At 37.2% G+C, this 23,691-nt stretch overlaps 1 protein-coding gene across 2 annotated transcripts in view; it reads right to left on the bottom strand.

Annotated features, from left to right (window-relative positions):
- COG5 (component of oligomeric golgi complex 5) overlaps positions 1-23,691 on the bottom strand; it is a 276,034-nt gene that overhangs the window by 111,479 nt on the left and 140,864 nt on the right. For both annotated transcript variants that reach the window (XM_065939836.1, XM_065939837.1), the window contains 3 exons: positions 14,214-14,379; positions 1,045-1,157; positions 500-577 (listed from right to left, as the gene is read on the bottom strand). In XM_065939836.1, coding sequence (XP_065795908.1) covers positions 500-577; positions 1,045-1,157; positions 14,214-14,379 — 357 coding nt within the window. The remainder of the gene's footprint in view (positions 1-499; positions 578-1,044; positions 1,158-14,213; positions 14,380-23,691) is intronic.

Here is a 23,691-nt window from a genome sequence, read left to right on the forward strand (position 1 = left end):
AATGGTGGAGACAGGAAATTACATATTTGCATAATGCCTTATGCATCCTGCATTGGTGTGGTGCATTTGTTACAACTGATGTCTATGAAGCCAGGAGAATGACAACTGACAGAGGAAACTTTACAATATGAAAATATAATACATTAATGTGCTTCATAGGAAAAACCAACAACTGAATGGATCATACCATATTCAGAGAAGGCATTATATGACAGTTTAATAACCTCTAATTAAATCTCTCATACACCAAAAATTTTCATCTTAGTCTCTATCAGGACTTTGAAAACTTTTTAATTAATTAATTAATTTAATTGGAGGCTAATTACTTTACAGTATTGTGGTGTTTTTTGCCATACAATGACATAAAATCAGCCACGTGTGTTCATGTGCCCCCATCTGACATGTAGTCTCTCTGTAAGACAGGAATACAAATAATACTGGCTCATTGTCTTCCAGTATTCCTTAATAAAGAGACAAAAATACTTTCATTTAGACATACCTTAACTATTTCTTCAATGAAACAAATGTGAGAGACAGGATCCCTCTTCTTGGCTAATATTTTTTGTAGATGTTGCACCTAAAAGGAAGGAAAAGAGGGAAAACATACATAACTCAGTATTTTCAAATGAAACAAGCATAGAGTACAGGTACTAGAAACAGTAAGGGAAGGAAAAAGGCATTTTGCTAGAGCCCTTATATACATTATAATTAGTTAAGGAGGTATTTTGAACTTTCAGAGATTTTAAGAAAGCTGCCCAAGATCACACAACTTTGAATAACTAAGAACTAATCCACAGCTCAGCAGGCAGATTCTGCCTGCAAGTGCAGGAGACACAGGAGACGCAGGTTCAACCCCTGGGTCAGGAAGATCCCTGAAGGAGGAAATGACAACGCAATCCAGTATTCTTGACTGAAAAAAAGCCTCCTGTGGACAGAGGAGTCTACTGCACTGTAATCCAAAGGGTTGCAAACAGTCGGACACAGCTAAGCACATAGCACGCTAACCCATAATTCATGCTATTTTTCATTCTCTCAAATACTTACCTGACCACAAACAGTAAAAATATGATCCACAAGTTTCTCCATATTGGTCCAGAGGGAAGCACGAAAAGCTGCAGTGTTCCCTGGGGTTGGCATGGTAGATCGTCCAGGTCCCCCTGTTATGAGAGACAAAAAAACAAGCAAAATAAAATGCTTCAAATTTAACAAAATGTATGTTATTATGAAAAGCACATATATGCTAACAAATGAGAAGTTTCTTTATGAAGAAACAATAATTTATCATGAGTGATATAAAAAAGAATCTTAACCTTTTGTGTTTAAGAAAGGAAATAAAATCACACACGCATGCACACACACAGACACACCCCACACACACACCCAACAAAGATAATACACAAAATAAGAATTCCCTGGAGAAGGAAATGGCACCCACTCCAGTATTCTTGCTTGGGAAACCGTTATGGACAGAGGAGCCTGGAGGGTTACAGTCCAAGGGGTCACAAAGAGTCAGACACGACTGAATACACATTCACTAACACTCTCCACAAAAAGAACAAGATACTGCAGCTTAGATATCTCATTTGTTAAAGGAAAGTATTAATCTTGACTCTATAAATTACTTGATAAATGTAACATTCTATAAATATTTTTAATTTGAATATAGTTGATTTATTCTATAATTCTTTATAGCAGTTTTTTCCCCCAATCAGAATAGCCATCCATTACAAAATACTCTTAAAAGGAATCGTAAAACCCCTGCAAATTAAGACGATGCTCCCATTTTCTGTAACTTCTCCTGTTTCCTCTTACCTGACATCCCATGAAGGGATATGACATATCTGATTTTCTGCTTAATTTCAGATAATGTCATCTCACTGTTTTCCACTCACAAATGGGTTGAAGCCTTGCGGATCTGAAGTGTAATCAGTAGAAATATATTGGTACTTACTCAAAATAAAGGAAGGTATTAAAAGCCACAAAAGCTATAAAATAAATAAGAATTTTCGATAGCTGTTTTTTTCTTCTTTGGGATCTTCTGGCCTTTAACATAAACACTGAACAAACCAGAATCTTAAAAGTTTAGAGGAAGAGAAAATTTTTTAGTAAAACAAGTGAGAAGATCGCTATCACGGGTGAGAGAGTTTTAAATATAAGTTTGCATTGCCAAAGCCATAGATATATAATAACTTCATGAAAATGTGACCAAGGATACTAGCAGTGGTATCAGCCTCCAACACATGTGAGTGAAAACTTATCACGTATTTTTTTAATCCATTTGAATATGCCCCAGCTCACCATTCTGTCATGTCAAAGAAACAAAAACTCAGTAACACTGATAGAGAACATTTTCCATTCCATGATATTCTACAGGAGCCATTAATTTCTACTATTCAAAAATTTGGGAAACCACCTCTCGTGTTTAGTTCTCCATCATACCAGGTTCCTTGTTATTTAGAAGCATGCTTGTTTTACACATATACATACATACATAAACAAAAATAAATATGTGTATATGTATAACTAAGTCAACTTGTTGTGCATCTGAAACACTGTAAGTCAACCACACTTCCATAAAATATATACATTTATAAAAAGAAACGATCTTGGACACAGGCGGATTCAAGTCACCAAGTATAGTTCTAGCCTTCTCAGAAGCTATCTTACTTGAGCTATGTTCTTTATTTGTGCTTGACCTAAAAGTGCAAAGTACAGGGACAGCAAGTATGGCACATTAATCAAGTGAGTTTGGTTTCAGGTTATTACCTGCTGAATTTGTATGTGGTTAGTTCTACTATTCAGTATGTTGCTGGTATGAGGAAGAAGTCCCTTAATGAAGTCATGTAGGAATGAAAGATGCCCTTGCCATTATGTTCTTAGAAGGAATATTTCCATATTTGTTCAGACTTCAGTTATGTTCTACGTACAACACACACCTATAGTTTCAAAAATGCAGATTTTTCTTTGTATTTTGTCTTTATAGAAAGGAAATAACTTACTAAATCACATAAATTGATATACTGTGTGTCTAACAAATGCAGAAAATATTTCTTTACCCCCATTCAAAAAAAAAGGAAATAATAAAAATGGTTTCCTAGAGGGGGCAGTCGCAGTGGCAGGAAGTAGGACCAGGTGAGAAGAATAGAGATGGAAGCAGTGAGTCTCTGTGAATCAGACAATGATTTAACATGTTTCAAAGTGAATTTAAATTTACAGGAATGAAAAAAGCAAACACAAACAAATACAGAAACACATAAAACTAATGGTACGTCAAATTAGTAAGATAACCATACAAAGGAAATTAATTATTTCAAGGAATTTTTAATTACAGCACTCTGACTTTAATAAGATACATTTTAGGGGCAAAAAGAGTTGCATGTCTATTTGCTTAACAGATGTGTTACTTCACTGATCGATGAGGAAGACTTTCTTATCTCTCCTTGCTATTCTTTGGAACTCTGCATTCAGAAGCTTGTATCTTTCCTTTTCTCCTTTGTTTTTCACTTCTCTTCTTTTCACAGATATTTGTAAGGCCTCCTCAGACAGCCATTTTGCTTTTTTGCATTTCTTTTTCTTTGGGATAGTCTTGATCCCTATCTCCTGTACAATGTCACAAACCTCCATCCATAATTCATCAGGCACTCTGTTTATCAGATCTAGTCCCTTAAATCTATTTCTCACTTCCACTGTATAATCATAACGGATTTGATTTAGGTCATATCTGAATGGTCTAGCAGTTTCCCCCACTTTCTTCAATTTAAGTCTGAATTTGGCAATAAGGAGTTCATGATCTGAGCCACAGTCAGCTCCCAGTCTTGTTTTTGCTGACTGTATAGAGCTTCTACATCTTTGGCTGCAAAGAATATAATAAATCTGATTTCAGTGTTGACCATCTGGTGATTTCCCTGTATAGAGTCTTCTCTTGTGTTGTTGGAAGAGGGTGTTTGCAGTGACCAGTGGGTTCTCTTGGCAAAACTCTATTAGCCTTTGCCCTGCTTCATTCTGTACTCCAAGGCCAAATTTGCCTGTTACTCCAGGTCTTTCCTGACTTCCTACTTTTGCATTCCAGTCCCCTATAATGAAAAGGACATCTTTTGGGGGTGTTAGTTCTAAATGGTCTTGTAGGAAGGTCTTCAAAGAACCATCTGACTTCAGCATCTTCAGCATTACTGGCTGGGGCATAGGCTTGGATTATTGTGATACTGAATGGTTTACCTTGGAAACAAACAGAGATCATTCTGTCATTTTTGAGATTGCGTCCAAGTACTGCATTTCGGACTCTTCTATTGACGATAAATGGCTACTCCATTTCTTCTAAGGGATTCCTGCCCACAGTAGTAGTTACAATGATCATCTGAGTTAAATTCACCCATTCCAGTGCATCTTAGTTCACTGATTCCTAGAATGTTGACGCTTACTCTTGCCATCTCCTGTTTGACCACTTCCAATTTGCCTTGATTCATGGACCTAACATTCCAGGTTCATATGCAATATTGCTCTTTACAGCATCAGACCTTGCTTCTATCACCAGTCCCATCCGCAACTGGGCAGAGTTCCAAAGAATAGCAAGGAGAGATAAGAAAGCCTTCCTCAGCAATCAATGCAAACAAATAGAGGAAAACAATAGAATGGGAAAGACTAGAGATCTCTTCAAGAAAATTAGAGATACCAAGGGAACATTTCATGCAAAGATGGGCTCAATAAAGGACATAAATGGTATGGATCTAACAGAGGCAGAAGATACTAAGAAGAGGTGGTAAGAATACACAGAAGAACTGTACAAAAGAGATCTTCATGACCCAGAAAATCACAATGGTGTGATCACTCACCTAGAGCCAGACAACCTGGAATGTGAAGTGGGCCTTAGGAAGCATCACTACGAACAAAGCTAGTGGAGGTGATGGAATTCCAGTTGAGCTATTTCAAATCCTATAAGATGATGCTGTGAAAGTGCTGCACTCAATATGTCAGCAAATTTGGAAAACTCAGCAGTGGCCACAGGACTGGAAAAGGTCCGTTTTCATTCCAATCCCAAAAAAAGGCAATGCCAAAGAATGCTCAAACTACCACACAATTGTACTCATCTCACACGCTAGTAAAGTAATACTCAAAATTCTCCAAGCCAGGCTTCCGCAATACATGTACCGTGAACTTCCAGATGTTCAAGCTGCTTTTAGAAAAGGCAGAGGAACCAAAGATCAAATTGCCAACATCCACTGGATCATCGAAAAAGCAAGAGAGTTCCAGAAAACATCTATATCTGCTTTATTGACTATGCCAAAGCCTTTGACTGTGTGGATCACAATAAACTGTGGAAAATTCTGAAAGAGATGGGAACACCAGACCACTTGACCTGCCTCTTGAGAAACCTGTATGCAGGTCAGGAAGCAACAGTTAGAACTGGACATGGAACAACGACTGGTTCCAAGTAGGAAAAGGAGTACATCAAGTCTGCGTATATTGTCACACTGCTTATTTAACTTATATGCAGAGTACATCGTGAGGAACACTGGGCTAGATGATGCAAAAGCTGGAATCAAGACTGCCAGGAGAAATATCAATAACCGTAGCTATGCAGATGGCACCACCCTTATGACAGAAAGCAAAGAGAAACTAAAGAGCCTCTTGATGAAAGTAAAAGAGGAGAGTGAAAAGGCTGGCTTAAAACTCAACATTCTAAAAACTAAGATCATGGCATCTGGTTCCATCACTTCATGGCAAAGAGATGGGGAAACAATGGAAATAGTGACAGACTTTAATTTCTTGGGCTCCAAAATCACTGCAGATGGTGACTGCAGTCATGAAATTAAAAGACGCTTACTCCTTGGAAGAAAAGCTATGACCAACCTAGACAGCATATTAAAAAGCAGAGACATTACTTTGCCAGCAAAGGTCTGTCTAGTCAAGGCTATGGTTTTTCCAGTAGTCATGTGTGGATGTGAGAGTTGGACTGTTAAGAAAGCTGAGCGCTGAAGAATTGATGCTTTTGAACTGTGTTGTTGGAGAAGACTCTTGAGAGTGCCTTCCTTGGACTGCAAGGAAATCCAACCAGTCCATCCTAAAGGAGATCAGTCCTGGGTGTTCATTGGAAGGACTGATGCTGAAGTTGAAACTCCAATACTTTGGCCACCTGATGTGAAAAGCTGGCTCATTTGAAAGGACCATGATGCTGGGAAAGATTGAGGGCAGGAGGAGAAGGAGACGACAGAGGATGAGGTGGTTGTATGGCATCACTAACTTGATGTACATGAGTTTGGGTAAACTCCGGGAGTTGGTGATGGACAGGGAAGCCTGGCGTGCTACAGTTCCCAGGGTCGCAAAGAGTTGGACACAACTGAGTGACTGAACTGAAATGAACTGTGTTGCTTCATAGCAATAATGAAACTAGATGTATTTTAGGATGGTGCAAATGAAGGTTCTCTCCATAAACAGAACAAAGACAGGTGTGTAATCGGAATTAGAGGTCTTTCCTACTGCTGCTCAGTAAAGGAGAGAGGTAAGACAACTCCTCACTAGAAATGAACATGTCTGAGACTCAAATTCTCATCTCTATGCAACAATCCTCAATAAAAGAATACAAGACTTATTGAATAAAAAAGCAATTCTGTACCCAGAGCAGTTAAAATAGAAGGTCAACCTGGAGCACAATGGGCCAGAGAGCAAAAAAGTGTCTAAAGACCAACGGAGATTAGGAAGCTTCCACAAAACAAATCTGAGAGTATCTGATGAGTCAAAATAATACCAATGATAATAGTTTCTAAAACATTGATTTAAAAAAATATTCCCTGAGCTCAGAGTTAAAAACTCAAATGTTTAAAAGGGCTGGGAACTGCTGTTTAAAGAAGACTGTCAGTTAATAAGTGCAAAAGAAATGATAATGTTATGGAAAAAAAATCACTATTTTGCAAATACCAACTAGTAAAATAATGAAATGAGGGAATGTTTATCAGTGGGTAAAATGTTATGGGGAACAGGATATTTCACATGGTGCAAAGTATGCACCCAAAGTTACTCACTAATTACTAAGAAAAGAGTACTTTTACAAGCAGCAATCTGGCATACACTATAATAACAAACAAGCAACAATGAGACAGACTGACATAATTCTGGTGCTTCCTGATATGATGTAATGGGAAATACACATCATCTTACCAATTTTTTACCTTGAATGTAATAATGAAGAAACAAACAGACAAATTCTGAGTGTGGGGTTTGCTGAACATGTTAATGCCTTTATCCCCCCCATAATAACAAACATAATAAATATAATAAATAAATATAATAAAAATATAAAATATATTTTTATTTTATATTTTATTTTTATATTTTATTTTTATATTTTATTTAAATATACAAATAAAAATATAAAAAATAAAAATAAATAAATATAAATAAACATAATAAAAAATAACCAACTAAACATAGAATAGCTGCATAAAGGGAGCAAGAATAACTAAAACGAAAAACTAATGCCATTATCCACTAGCTTTATGAACCTCAAAAAACAAAATTAAGTGTTTTAAACTAAGTTTTATTAATGTGATAGAAGAAACTAAGAGGTACTCAAAGAAACAATACTTGAGTAACTTCTAGTTAATGGAATAAAATCATTTTCTTGCCTTTGTCCCTTAAAGGGCAATGGAAAGAAGAAAAAAACGGTAGGAAAAAAATGTCAATTTCAAAGATACAAAAAAATCCATTAAAAACTTCAAACTTAAGATTATGAAGCATATATGCCAAATGCTATAGATAAATCAAAATGAACAAGGAAGCAGATAGCTGATATCCTGGATCATTAGCAAGGAACAATCTGCTCCTAAAATCAACTGTAAGAATTTAGATAAGCTATCCAACTGATTCTCTGCTTACAGTGAAAAGGGACAGACATAGATGGGACAGGAGAGAAGCCAGAAAAATGCTCAATGTTGCAGAATGGTGAAGAGAGAAAAGCAGGAGGAGAAACCATTATAAAATGACATTTACAGTGTATGAGAATTATGCATGAAGCAGGGCACCCAAAGCCAGTGCTCTGGGACAACCTAGAGATATAGGGTTGGGAGCGACAAGGGAGAGCAGTTCAGATTGGGGGGACAGATGTATACCTGTGGCCAATTCATGTTGATACATGGCGAAAACCATCACAATGTAGCAATTATCCTCCAATTAATATAAATTAATTAATTAAAAAAAGAATTAGCCCTCTAGCATAAGGAAACTGAGCTATTTAAAATTCTAAAAGATGGTATTGTTAAAGTACTGTACTCTATATGTCAGCAAATTTGGAAAACTTAGCAGTGGCCACAGGACTGGAAAAGGTCAGTTTTCATTCTAATCCCAAACAAGAGCAATGCCAATGAATGATCAAACTACCATACAATTGCCCTCCTTTCACATGCTAGCAACGTTATGCTCAAAATCCTCCAAGCTAGGCTTTAACAGTATGTGAACTGAAATCTTCCAGATGTATAAGCTGGGTTTTTAAGAGGCAGAAGAACCAGAGATCAAATTGACAACATTTGCTGAATCATGAAGAAACCAAGGGAATTCCAGAAAAACATCTACTTCTGCTTCACTGACTTTATGAAATACTGACTGTGTGGATCACAACAAACTTCAGAAAATTCTTAAAGAGATGAGAATAGCAGACGCTTTACCTGTCTCCTGAGAAATCTGTATGTGAGTGAAGAAGCAAAGTTAGAAATAGACATGGAACGATGCATTAGTTCAAAATTGGGGAAGGAATAATACAAGGCTGTATACTGTCACTCTGCTAATTTAACTTACATGCAGAGTACACTATGCAAAGTGCCAGGCTGGACGAATCACAAGCTGGAATCAAGATTGGCAGGAAAAATATCAACAACCTCAGATATGCAGATGATATCACTCTAACGGCAGAAAGTGAAGAGGAACTAAAGAGCTTCTTGATAAGGGTGACAGAGGAGAGTGAAAAATCTGGCTTAAGATTCAACATTAAAAAAACTAAGATCATGGCATCCGGTCCCATCAGTAAGTCAATAAGTGTTAGTCATTCAGTCGTATCTGACTCTTTGCAATCCTATGGATGGTAGCCTACCAGGCTCCTCTGTCCATGGGATTTCCCAGGCAGGAATACTGGGGTGGGTTTCCATTCTCTTCTCCAGGGGATTTTCCCAGCCAAGGGATAGAACCCAGGTCTCCTACATTGCAGGTATATTCTTTCCCATCTAAGTCACCAAGAAAGCCCTGATTCCATCACTTCATGGCAAATAGATGAGGAAAAAGTGAAAGCAGTAACAGATTTTCTTTTCCTGGGCTCCAAAATCACAGTGGACAGTGACTGTAACCATGAAATTAAAAGACGCTTGCACCTTGGAAGTAAAGCTATGACAAATCTGGAGAGCATGTTAAAAAGCAGAGACATCACTTTGCTGGCAAAGGTCTGTATAGTCAAAGCTTTGGTTTCTCCAGCAATCACGTACAGATATGAGAGTTGGATCATGAAGACTGAGTGCTGAAGAATTGACACTTTCAAATTGTGTTTGGAGAAGACTCTTGAGAGTACCTCGGACTGCAAGGAGACCAAACCAGTCAATCCTAAAGGAAATCAATCCTGAATATCAATTGGAAAAACTACTGCTGAAGCTCCAATAATTTGGCTACATGATGTGACGAGCCGATCACTGGAAAATATCCTGATGCTGGGAAAGACTGAAGACAAAAGGAGAAGGAGGCAGCAGAGGATGAGATGGTTAAATAGCATCACAGACTCAATGAACACAAATCTGAGCAAACTCCAACAGACAGTGGAGAACAGAGGAGCCTGGCAAGCTACAGTCCATGAGGTGGCAAAGAGCTGGATGTGACTTTGCAACTCTACAACAACAAGGTAGGAAAACTATGAGAGATAAAATGAGGTGAAAGAGGAAAGAAAGAAAAGAATGTAAGGTTTCCACAAGAAACTGTCTGAATGGCTTTACTGAGAATCACAATAAGCTCTAGAATGGTTCAAAATTTGAGGCAAGAAGCACTCCAAAAGTAGTAGAAAATGACAAGATGGTAAACTGTTATTCTAGACAATAAAGATATTACAAAAAAATAAAACTAGAGACCACTGTCTAGTGGTCTGTCTGAGTTTTACAGATGTAAAACTCAACAAAATACTAGCAATTAAAACCCAAGAATGCTTAAAAAGAATTTTATACTATAATCAACTGGGATTGAAAGACTCAGGAAGAATAGGCCAAAGAGGTCCTGGAATTAATCAATTATTATACCAAGGTTGTAAGAGACAAGATTCATAAATATAAGTCAACTGTTTTCATATATACCAACAATGAACAAGGGGAACTTGAATTTGATAACAAAATGCCATTTACATTACTCCCTGTTCCAAATGAAATACCTAAGTATAAATAAACCTAACAAAATACGGACAAAAACTATATGAGGAAAACTAGAGAACTCTGATGATAAAAATCAAAGAGGAACTAAATATATAGAGAGATATTCCATGTTCATAGACTGAAGAGTCAATATTGTGAAGATGTCAGTTCTTTCCAATTGGATCTATAGATTCAATGCAATCAAAATCCGAATTCTAGAAAAAACATTTTCTTATATTAACAAACTGATTCTAAAGTTTATATAGAGAGGAAAAAGAATCAAAACAGCTAACACAATATTGAAGAAAAAGAACAAACTTGGAAGACTGACTAGCCAACTTCAAGACATTCTATAAAGCTTCAGTAATCAACACAATGAGGTGGTATTGGCAAAAGAAGAGACAAATAGATCAATGCAACAGAACAGTCAGTTCACAAATATACCCACATAAAGACAGTCAAATGCCCTTTTACAAAGAAGCAAAGGCAATAAATTAGGCAAAGGAAGAATCTTCAACAAATGATGTTGGAATAAAAGGATAACTGCATGCAAAAAAATGAAATCCAGACACAAAGACTAGACACAAACTAAGATCATGGCATCCAGTCCTATCACTTTATGGCAAATAGATGGGAAAAATATGGAAACAGTGTCAGATTTCATTTTCTTGGGCTCCAAAATCAATGCAAACAGTGACTGCAGTCACGAAATTAAAAGACACCGGATCATTTGGAAGAAAAGCTATGACAAAACTAGACAGTGTATTAAAAAGCACTTTACTGACAAAGGTTCATATAGCCAAAACTATGGTTTTTCTAGTAGTTAAGTATGGATGTGAGAGTTGGACCATAAAGAAGGCTGAGTGCTGAACACCTGATGCTTTCAACTGTGGTGCTGGAGAAGACTCTTGAGAGTCCCTTGGACAGCAAAGAGATCAAACCAGTCAATCCTAAAGGAAATCAATCCTGAATATTCTTTGGAAGGACTGATGCTGAAGCTGAAACTCCAATACTTTGGCCACCTGATATAAAGAGCTGACTCGTTGGAAAAGACCCTGAGGCTGGAAAAGACTAAGGGCAAGAGGAAAAGAGGGCAACAGGATGAGATGGTTGGATGGCATCACTGACTCAATGGACATGAGTTTGAGCAAACTCAGGGAGTTAGTGAAGAACAGAAAACCCTGGCATGCTGCAGTTCATGGGCTCGCAAACAGCTGGACATGACTTAGCGACTGAACAAGACAACACAGACCTCACATACCTCACCAAAATTAACTCAAAACGGATCACAGACCTAAAAGTAAAAATGTAAAACTGTAACATGCCTAGAAGATAACATATGAGAAGACCTAGATGACCTTGGGTATGGCAATGACTTTCTGGATACAATACCAAAGACATGATATGAAGGAAATAACTGATAAGCTAGACTTAATTAAAAACCTCTATTCTGGAAGATACAAATAATCAAATCTGCAACTTGATTTTCAATATAAGGATGCTGAGAATTATCTATATTGATAAATTTATTACCATAAATATTATATAGTAGTCTAATTAATAAATAAGCCAGCTTATTCATTTCCCAATGAAAGAGAGACTGTTTCCATTGTTTAACTATTATGAATAACAATAAGATAAAAATTCTTATACATATGTGACAGAGTTTCTTTAGGGTATACTCTTACAAAGCCAATTATAAGATCATATAAGGTACACCCATTTTTAACCTTAGGATCAGTATGATAAAACTAAATAAAGTGGTTGAAACATTTTCTTCTACAATCAGAGTATAATAGTTTCTGCTCTCATTGGATATTTAGTTCTGGTCTTAGATTTTGCCAATCTCACAGAGAAATAAAATCTTGAATCATTTGTATTTCTCTAATAATTAGTTCACATCCTCTAAAAAGACGCTAAACATCTTTTCATGTTTATTGGATGTGTTCTTCTGTGATTTGCCTGTTCATATTCATTATCTATTTTTCAACTGAGTTACTTATCTTTTTCTTAGTGGATTACAAACTTTCAGGTACATCTTGGGTAGCATATTTTCCCATGTAATTATAATAATGTTATTTTTTAAATTTTGAAACAATCTTAAACATACAGAAAATTTGAAACTATAGTAAACATTTTTTTTGAATCATTAGGGAATAAGTTACTGACATGATGCACTATCACCCCTGAAGGTTTTAAATGTGTATTTCCAACAAAAATGACATTGCTGTACATAATCTCAATAGAACCAACAAGATTAGGCAATTAATATTAACCCTGCCAATGTAATATCTTTAAAAATAACAGTGATTATTCTTTTAAAAACAATAAAGACTAGGATTTCTACACTAAATCATGGTATTCACTCTTCAACAGATGACAATAAGACTTGAAAACACTTCATTCTTTCCAAAAAGGGGAGCATACATTAGGACAAACAGCAAGTGAATAATTGCTTTCATCTTTTTTCCCCCATTCTTGACAACACAATAGAGAATGAGATTAAACTCCTTCTGGAAATTTAAACATTAGATCAAACTTTCTGAGAATAATTGCTGGGAAAAGCTGAGAGGGGAATCTCCTCTGGCAATTTCTTTTCAAAGCTGTTCTCCTGGGATGGTCTTAATACAGACCTATTCAGAGGCTAGGGCTAACCTTTAAAAATCCCTTTAAGATCAAAGATTCTTTTATCTCTTTTTATCTTGTACAAATTATTTATGAGGGACACACTCTGTTATTTAAAGTTATGTTTATATAGCAAACATAAAAATAATAATCAATGGCTGAAAATGTTTTAGTATTAGCTCTGCATCAAGAACTGTTATTAAGTTTATACGGAAAACTATGATACTAGAGTATCCTGTTCAATACAAAAACGGGAAGAGGAGAAAACTTTTTTAATAGACATTAAAAAACATTCTGGGGAATTTTTTCAATAGTCTGAATAAAATAAGGCAGTAAAATTGAAGAAAGAAATGGAGTCAAGACAGATTTGTTGGTCTTTAAGTAGAAGAAAGTAAATAGTATGATTGTATGTGATGGGAAAGAGATACAATGAAAAACTGATGATGTGGTAGAGAGAAGGGATCTATGAAAGCAATGCCTTTCTTTGAGTGATGGGATCTAAGGCAAAAGTAGAGTATTTGCCTCTGTTAGGAGCAAGTACAGTTCATCCATATTAACAGGAAAGACAAAAGATTTTAAGGAGAGAAATGCAAAGTTAGGATTGCTTAGAAAAATGAGAGGCACCCAGAACATGCAGTTTCTTCCCTCTATGAAGTGTGTTATATACATGAATGTCACCATCAGGCATGGTTTTACAGGAAAAGGGTCGGGGACTGTTGTCTTGAATCAACCTGCTTGGGTTTTCCTTAGATTTCGATATAGTTGTAATGTTCCCAAACCTTTATGAGCATCTACCTATCTCCACACTCAGCTGTTATTGCTCCTGAGTACCAGAATTATACATGCCCAGAAAGATAAAGTATAATAGAGATTGTATTTCCTTAAAAACTATTTTCTGCCTCAATAAGAAGTACATGTGAGGATAAGAATTTCAGAAAGAAAAATATGTTCCTTTTTTTCCCTTGCATCTGTTTCCTCTGAACTAAATAAAGCCACAGTTTATAGTTTTTATCTAGAAGTTCTGAATATACCAATTGGCCAGTTCAACTCACTGATTAGACAAAAGTTATAAATAAATTCTAAAACAAAATTTCTTCTCTCATTTTCTGTCTACTAAAAAGTGAGTCATTAGATTACTTTGAAACTTGAATGCTTCACATACTATTCAAAGGACTTTTCAGTTATAAATAAATAAATGAAGCTAAATATAAGCCACATTCATACCTCTCACAGCTGACTGAGAAGGCTGAGTCAAAACTTTGATATCTAATGCACTGTTGATATTTTCTTCTATTGCAGCACAATATCCATCCACAACATTGGTAATAGTGTCCTTCAAAGTTCCAAGATTATGGAAAACCTGAAGAGCAGTTCCGACCTGGGTTGGATTCTTTAAAGAGGTGGTGGTGGGGTGGGGTGGGAAAAGATAAAATAAATAGGAAAAGAAACAAAATAAATATAAATCTACAAATCTAAGTGGTACTTGAACAGTTACTATAATGTTTTTTTAATTATTACAAACAAGAACAAAAATAATGCATCTGGAACAAGTATTATTTTTAGTTATTACTTATAAGACAAAGTTAAATATCATGTGTATGATTTCCTCCCTTTCCCTTTTCCTCCTCCTTTAAAGGATAATCACAAAATAAAGAATCTTTATATTATTGGAGCTTACTTGAAATTCCCCATTAATCTCTATGAAGAGAGCCATGTAAGAACTAACAACCCTATATTTGTTTAGAAAGAAATAAATAGTGCAGAGTAAACTGTGGGCTAAGCCTTGTGAACTGATACTACTATTCATTGTATTATCTTCCTTCATTCATTCACCGAAACTACGAATATACATATAGAGTGCCCACTACGGGGTCTATCTTGCTTCTATCTGCTACAACTATAATAGTAAATAAAACCAGTTGAGTTTCTGCCCTTATGGAACTTATATTTACTGAGACATATATAAACAACAAATATAAGAGAGTATCAGGTAGTGATAAATGCTATAATAAAGAAAGCAGGGAATAAAAATAGAGAATGATGTGTATTATTATAGAGGGAAGAGTCAGAGAATGCATCTCAAAGGTAGTATTTAAACAGAGATCAACATCTGGGAAATCTAGGGAAATACAGATCTGGGCAGGGGCATCAACAAAAGAACCGAGGTGGAAATGTGCTCGGTAGCTAGTGAAAGAGCAATCAGGCCATGGTGGTGGCTGGAGTAGACAGGGGGAAGCAACGAGGGGGAAGCAGAAACGCTACCGGTGAGTAGATTCAGTCTAAAGTGATATAAATAAGCTGCTGGATTTGTCATTAAGTAAATGACTGAATTAACAAGGTAGATCTACATCAACATAGTTATAGGTCCAAATAGCTGAAATTCCTCTTTCATTTATGACTCAGCATCTGTCATTAAAGGCACACAGCTAAAAAGTGAGATTATTTCATTAACATTTTCTTGACTGTTGAGTATATATAACACAAAATGTTATTTCTTAAGTCTACTGGTGATAGCAAGAACATGTAGCACACACACTCAGCAGCAGGGTAGGGTCGTTTAGAGACAAGATCAGGAAACACGGCTGGTGAACACCCATTTTAGATCGTTTTGTAATTAAACAAGAACGAGTAGCAAATGGACAGTGTTTCATATTAAAACATGCTTTTGCTTTTAGTAGATATCAAGGATGAAAATTAGGCGGCTGTAAAGACATTTCCCTTATCACTATTCAAAAGTCTATATAATCTAAGAAAGCCTACCTGACCAATGTCAAAGAATATCTTCACCTTAGAAACTAGAATACAGACACATATTATAACATTATACTTATTGCCTTTATTATCCTCAAAGGATCCAAATATCAGTTTCTCAACATACAGGTTTTCAGTAACTTACAACAATTATGTAACTTCAACAGCTTACAAAGAATGTACATTGAAAGTTATATGCATATGTTAACTGAAAACATTTGGAGTCTTATTTTACTTGAGAGATCTAGTCAAAATTGGCCTTCTTAAGTTTCTACTCCAAAAATTAACTACCAAAAATTTTCAAAACAGTAACATGTACAGGGCAACATTAAAGAAGCATCTAGTATCAGAATGGTTATCATCAAAAAGACAACAAATAAGTGTTGGCAAGGATGTGGAAAAAGGGGAACCTTCATGCACTGTTGCTGAGAATGTAAATTAGTGCAGCCACTATGAAAAACACTATGGGGGTTCCTCAAAAAATTATGTAACTCTTGAGGAACTCAGCTCTCCCCTCTGTATCCTGAATTCATAAATTTTAAAATGATAAGGATAGATAGATTTCCAAAGATGGCTGAAGTTCCTTTTTTTTTTTTAATAAAAATGTAGCCAACAAGATCCCAACTCTAAAATTCTGATTCACCTGGATCAGACTGAGGCCTGGTTATTATATTTTAAAGCTCTTCAGATGCAGCCACCTGGGAACCAACATTTGGAAACCACTTGACTAGATGACTCTGCCAGACTTTGAAAAATGAGAATCATTTGTTCATGTGAAAGATAGGATTTTCTGGTAAAAAGAACCAAATACACAGAGAAATGACAGAGGAAAATTACCGAGTATGCTGAAGGAGTGGTACATAGATTTTACTACCAGAAATTCTGCATATGTGGGGGGAAGAAAAGATAACCTTGAACAGGCAAATAAGGGTCTGGTCACTGACAACCTTGAACTGCATTCTGTGAAATTTCTATTTAATATTACTGGTAACAGAAAAATGATTCATTTAATAAAATTATCATAATCTAAGATGTTTGAGGAAATAAAAATAATTATATCAACTCTGGCAATAGTTTTTAAAAAAAGAAAAGAAGGAAAAATAGCTTGGACTAGGGAGGTGCAATGAAAAACAAAGGACAGGACAGACAGGAGAGATTCTGAAACACTGAAAAGAAACTGTCTACTGACTGACTATGATGGACAAGAGGGAAGGAAGAGTCTACCATATATGGAAGTTTCTTCAAGTGTGGGGGCCTGAAAGGACAGAAAAAGAAAAAAGAAAATCAAAAGAAGATCATTTGGGCAAGTGGGTGGAGGAGTGGTGGGATGAGAGGCTGAACGGCTGTTGTTAATGAAGTGCTCACTGTGAGACATGCGGAGTCTCAGGTGCCAACGGGGCGTTCTCAGTTGGAGATGAGAACACTTTTGAACTGGATAATCATAGGAACCTAGACTGAGTAGCAAGCTAAATTGATGTAATAAATAATAAAATACAGCATGTTGGAAACTTTTAATCACAAAGGGAATAAAGAACAGAATTGGTGAGAGTGAGAGAATAGAAATGGGGTGATAGAATACTCTTAAGCAGAATAACAACTCGAACATTAGAAAAACTGGGAATGAAATCATTTCGTCTAGCTATGATTCCAGCAAAGAATACCTCCTAAATATAATAAACATTAGTGTTCTTTTCTCATCATTCTCTCTCATCGCAGACAAATACCATATATTTTGACCAGTAGGTTTTTCTAGGTTCTTATTAGTAATAAACATCAGACTTTCAGTTCCCTCATCTGTAAAATGAGGGGACTGGACTAGATGAATTCTAGTACCCTTGCCAATACTAACACATGATTGTACGATCATTCAGTGTACATAATTTACTCATGCTAGCACTGGGCAAGGTACTGGGGATTTAAAAAAACTGAAGCAAATACTGGACCGTCTGACCTTTCAATATCTATGGTCTGATGGGCGATAAAGACAATTAAAGCAGCAATTAGAATGTACCATGATAAATTAGAGGAGAAATGGATAGTTTAATAGGAGAGGTGATTAACTTAGAATTGGGGAGGTAAAGAGGGATAGAGAAGTCAGGAAATTCTCCTTAAAGGAAGAAGGCCCAGCCAAGACCCAAAGTGAAGTTGTCATGGGAAGGTGTTGGGAGCCGGAGATGAGGAGGAGTTGAAGATCTACAGAAGGAGTCAGGAAAGCAAAAGGAAAACAACTCCAAGCAGAGGAATAGCACATACAAAAGTCTGTGAATGAGCACACTGTGGAAATTAAATCGACTAATATAATATCTGATAGGTAAGAGAACTACACAAATACCTAAACCAATGCAGGTGCCCCTATCAGTCAATCTCAAACTTTTGGTACATAAAAGAACTACCTGAGGGAGCTTGTTAACTAAAAAGGGACACATAAGGAAGACCTGAGATTGCTGGTAAGTTTTCATTTTTTTAATCTGAATGCTGGTTATGTATGTTTGTTCACTTTGTGAAAAATTCATTGAGCTGTCCTCTTATGAGGTATGTACTTTTCTGTTAATTACATTTTCACCATACAGTCTAAAAGAAGAGGGTTAAGAGCATCAGGAAAAAAAATGCACATGCTTCCAACCCACGTGTCCACGGAATGGATGAAGAAAATGTGTTATTCAGATAATGAAATAATATTCAGTCTTAAAAAGAAATCCTGTCACATGCTATCACATGGGTGAACATATCAAGCTATGCAAAATAAACCAGTCACAAAAAATTACTGTGTGGCTACATATTATGAAGATAATATTATTATATAAAAAGCAGAGATATTACATTGCCAACAAAGGTCTGTCTAGTCAAGTCTATGGTTTTTCCAGTGGTCATGTATGGATGTGAGAGTTGGGACTCTGAAGAAAGCTGAGCTCTGAAGAACTGATGGTTCCGAACTGTGGTGTTGGAGAAGACTCTTGAGAGTCCCCTGGACTGCAAGGAGATCCAACCAGTCCATCCTGGAGGAGATCAGTCCTGGGTGTTCATTGGAAGGACTGATACTGAAGCTGAAACTCCAATACTTTGGCCACCTCATGCAAAGAGTTGACATTGGAAAAGACCCTGATGCTGGGAGGGATTGGGGGCAGGAGGAGAAGGGGACGACAGAGGATGAGATGGCTGGATGGCATCACCGACTTGATGGACATGAGTTTGAGTAGACTCTGGGAGTTGGTGATGGACAGGGAGGCCTGGCGTGCTGCAACTCATGGGGTCGCAAAGAGTCGGACACGACTGAGCGACTGAACTGAACTGAACTGATATGAAGACTGTACATATACAGACAAATTCATAGACAGTAGAACAGTGGTTACCAGGGACTCAGGGATAGAGAGGGATAAGAGTTGTCAAATAGACACAGTTTCAGTCCAGTGAGACTTCTGGAGACTGGATGTGTGACATGAACTAACATGAACATACCTAATGCTACTGAACGCTGATGGTGATTGATTTCACTTTACGTGTATTTCATTGAAATTTAAATATACATATGCTTGGATCTCAACTTCAGATACGCTAATTTGATAGGTTTAGGAATGAGGTCAAGGAATCTGGATAATTATGATAAATCTAATTTTTCCACTGCAGTCATCCAGTAAGGCCTTATTATGAACCAAGCATTATTTTAGGGGCTTTTACACATGTGAGATCTAATCCTCTCCAACAAAATATTCAAAGTAGCTGTACTGTTCTCTACTGAAAGAGAGGGAAACTGAGGAATAGAGAAGTCAGCAGAAGCTCCAAGATAACAAAGAATAAATGGCAGAGCAGGGATTCAAACATTAAAACGTATGGATTTTAAAGTTCATGCTTTTTGCAAATAACTTTAGTACCAACTAAAGTTTGACTTTCCTTCGGTTCAGTTCAGTTACTCAGTCATGTCCGACTCTTTGCGACCACGTGAATCGCAGCATGCCAGGCCTCCCCTGTCCATCACCATCTCCCGGAGTCTACTCAAACTCATGTCCATCAAGTCGGTGATGCCATCCAGTCATCTCATCCTCTGTCGTCCCCTTCTCCTCCTGCCCCCAATCCCTCCCAGCATCAGGGTCTTTTCCAATGAGTCAACTCTTCACACGAGGTGGTCAAAGTATTGGAGTTTCAGCTTCAGCATCAGTCCTTCCAATGAACACCCAGGACTGATCTCCTTCAGGATGGACTGGTTGGATCTCCTTGCAGTCCAAGGGACTCTCAAGAGTCTTCTCCAACATCATAGTTCAAAAGCATCAATTCTTCGGCACTCAGCTTTTTTCACAGTCCAACTCACATCCATACATGACCACTGGAAAAACCATAGACTTGACTAGACGAACCTTTGCTGGCAAAGTAATGTCTCTGGCCTTTTAATATGCTATCTAGAATGGCCATAACTTTCCTTCCAAGACTTTCTTTAAGCAGTAAAATAAAATTTGAAAGTAACTAACGAAAATGGCCAATAAGTGCTGTTACTTTGCTAAGTAAGTGAAAGTTGCTTAGTTGTGTCCAAGACTTTTTGCAATCCCATGGATTGTAGCCTGCCAGGCTCCTCTGTCCATGGAATTCTCCAGGCCAGAAAACTGCAATGGGTTGCCATGCCCTCTTCCAGGAGATCTTCCCAACCCAGCGATCGAACCCAGGTCTCCCGGATTGCAGGCTGAACCACTAAGGAAACCCAAGAATACTGGAGTGGATAGTCTACCCCTTCTCCAGGGGATCTTCCCAATCCAGGAATCGAACTGGGGTCTTCTTGCACTGCTTGCTAAGTAAGGACATTTTAAAAAACTTTACTATCTACTATCATCACTTTATAAAAGAAAGTTTGTTTAAATAACAAGGAAAATAAAGGGAAATTCTCAGAGTAAGCAGTTGCCTTGTTTTCACTTTGAATTTTAATGGGAACTGATAAAACCTCAGCATGACTGCTACCAATACCTACAGTGTTTGGAAATCAGTACCTCTGTTATCTTTCTGTACAAATAAGCAGGTTAGCCAACCTTGCTTGCATACAATATCCTCAAGTTTCAAGTTTCCCTGAAAATTGCTCATAAAAAAATTCCTTCTTTCCTAGTACCCAGGGCCACTGTGTTCTCTGTGAAGTTTGATAGTTTAAATACCACTTCTGGGCATACACACTGAGGAATCCAGATCTGAAAGAGACACGTGCACCCCAATGTTCATCGCAGCACTGTTTATAATAGCCAGGACATGGAAGCAACCTAGATGCCCATCGGCAGATGAATGGATAAGGAAGCTGTGGTACATATACACCATGGAATATTACTCAGCCGTTAAAAAGAATTCATTTGAATCAGTTCTAATGAGATGGATGAAACTGGAGCCCATTATACAGAGTGAGGTGAGCCAGAAACATAAAGAACATTACAGTATACTAACACATATATACGGAGTTTAGAAAGATGGTAACGATGGCCCTATATGCAGGGCAGAAGAAGAGACGCAGAAGTACAGAACAGACTTTTGAACTCTGTGGGAGAAGGGGAGGGTGGGATGTTTCGAAAGAACAGCATGTATATTATCTGTGGTGAAACAGACCACCAGCCCAGGTGGGAGGCATGAGTCAAGTGCTCGGGCCTGTTGGGCTGGGAAGATCCAGAGGAATCGGGTGGAGAGGGAGGTGGGATGGGAGACCAGGATGGGGAATTCGTGTAACTCTATGGCTGATTCATATCAATGTATGACAAAACCCACTGAAAAAAATAAAAAGAAAAAAAAGAAAAAAAAAAAAATTCAGTGGCAAACAGTTAACTCCTTGCCACACTCACCTGGCTCCCCATGCTCTGCTGCAAATTGCAACTTCAACAAAGTTGAAATCAGTAAAATCATAATATGATTTTATGACACCTTTAAATCATGATTTTTTTTATTTCTGGTCAGCTCAAGAGGCACCCACTTACCAAGTTTTTTCACCTTTCCAATTTGCTTCAAATGCCAAATGATCATAGAACTGTGGACATTGAGTTCTTAGGCAACACTTTCTCATCCCATAGGCAAACTGTGCAAACACAACATGAACAATTCACTGCTCATCTCGGAGCTGCCTATTCTTTGGGCCTATTTTCCCAATGTTCCAAGATTAGCTCTAGGACTTCTCTGTTTCCTTACACCATCTACCCAAATCCCTCTTTACAAAATCAGACCCATTCCTGGTATTTCTTAGGAGGTCTATATTCATTCATTGCCAGGTTCCACCCTGATCTGTGGAAATAGTATACTACATGAAGATGCCTTCTCCCCTAGTAATGTTTAAAGGTATTAATGTTTAAATGTTTAAAGGTAGTAATGTTTAAAATGGCCTCCATATCCACTTATTTTCTTTTGTCAACACAACATAAGTAGAATAAATATTACAAAGCTCATTTTACAGTTAGGTAACTAAGGTAGTAAGAAGACAGAACCAAAGTGGCTTACTAGCAGGCCAATTTTAGGCCTCAGTCCCTTCACTTCCTATTCTATACTCTTTCACAGCTCACCCTGTCGCCATCTGACTCTAGACCTCCAGATATACCAGTTTTTTGGCTTTTGTAAGAGATCTCAAAATAAAATGAACACCTTTGCAAAATACCATGCTTTCTAGAAAGAAATAAGCTACTGACAAGGAGGAATATCTCCTATTAGGTACAAAAGTAATTGCAGTTTTGGACCGTGAATTTTAAATCATTAAAACTAGGCTCAAACATATCTTTACTAATCAACACATTTTTGCCAATGAGAAATAAGTTGATTTATTCCTGCAGTATAAAAATCCATGCTTCAGGACTCGAAGAACTCTTGGAAAGTATTTTCTGTCTCCTACCGGTTGAGGAAGCGTTTTCCCTGCAAGAAGTTGTCAAGATGCTTGAAGAAGTGATCAGGTATATATGGCAGATGAGTCAAAACTTCATTGCCCAATTCATTCAATGTTTGAAGTGTCATGTGACATGTGGCCAGGCACTGTCATGCAGAAGAATCATGCCCTTACTGCTGACCAATGGCATCTGCAGGTGTTGCCACATTCAATGCATCTCATCCATCGGCAGAGTATATTTCTCAGATGTAATGGTTTCTCCAGGATTCAGAAAGTTATAGTGGATCAGAGAGGCAGCAAACCACCAAACAGTGTCCATGACCTTTTTTTGGTACAAGTTTGGCTTTGGGAAGTGCTTTGGAGCTTCTTCTCTCCCTAGCCACTAAGCTGGTCATTGATGACTGTTACATAAAATCCACTTTTCGTCGCACTTCACAACCTGATCAAGAAATGGTTCGCTGTTGTTGCACACAATAAGAGAAGATGACACCTTTAACTAATGATTTTTTTTATTTCTGGTCAGCTCAAGAGGCACCCACTTACCAAGTTTTTTCACCTTTCCAATTTGCTTCAAATGCCAAATGATCATAGAACTGTGGACATTGAGTTCTTAGGCAATTTCTCATGTAGTGTAAGAGGATCAGCTTCAGTGATGGCTCGCAGTTGGCCACTGTCAACTTCTGATGGCCAGCAGCTACACTCCTCACCGTCAAGGCTTTCCCTTTCTTTGCACAGTACATTTGTTAGCAGTTCCTGGGCCAAATGCATTGCTGAGGTTACACGTTGTCTCTGATTCTTTACGATCCATTTTGAAGTAAAAAAAAAAAAGCTCGAATTTGCTTTTTGGCTAACCTCATTTCTAATAGTCTAAAATAAATATAAAATAAATAGCAAATAATAAGTCATGAGCAAAAAACAAAGTGAGAAATGCACATTAAAATGATAAATAGCATAACCATATTTATCTAAGAATGTACTCTAATATCAAGTGGCCAAGTTCAACAACACAAAATTGCAATTACTTTTGCACCAACCTAATAGACAATGTCTTCTCTTTAAATGGGAGTCAATATTCTAAGAGTAATTTTCTATAAATTGTCAGTGTGACCTTCAATAAATCACTTAACCATG

Source organism: Muntiacus reevesi, chromosome 6, assembly GCF_963930625.1.
Source record: "Muntiacus reevesi chromosome 6, mMunRee1.1, whole genome shotgun sequence".
NCBI classification, from domain to species: Eukaryota; Metazoa; Chordata; class Mammalia; order Artiodactyla; family Cervidae; genus Muntiacus; species Muntiacus reevesi.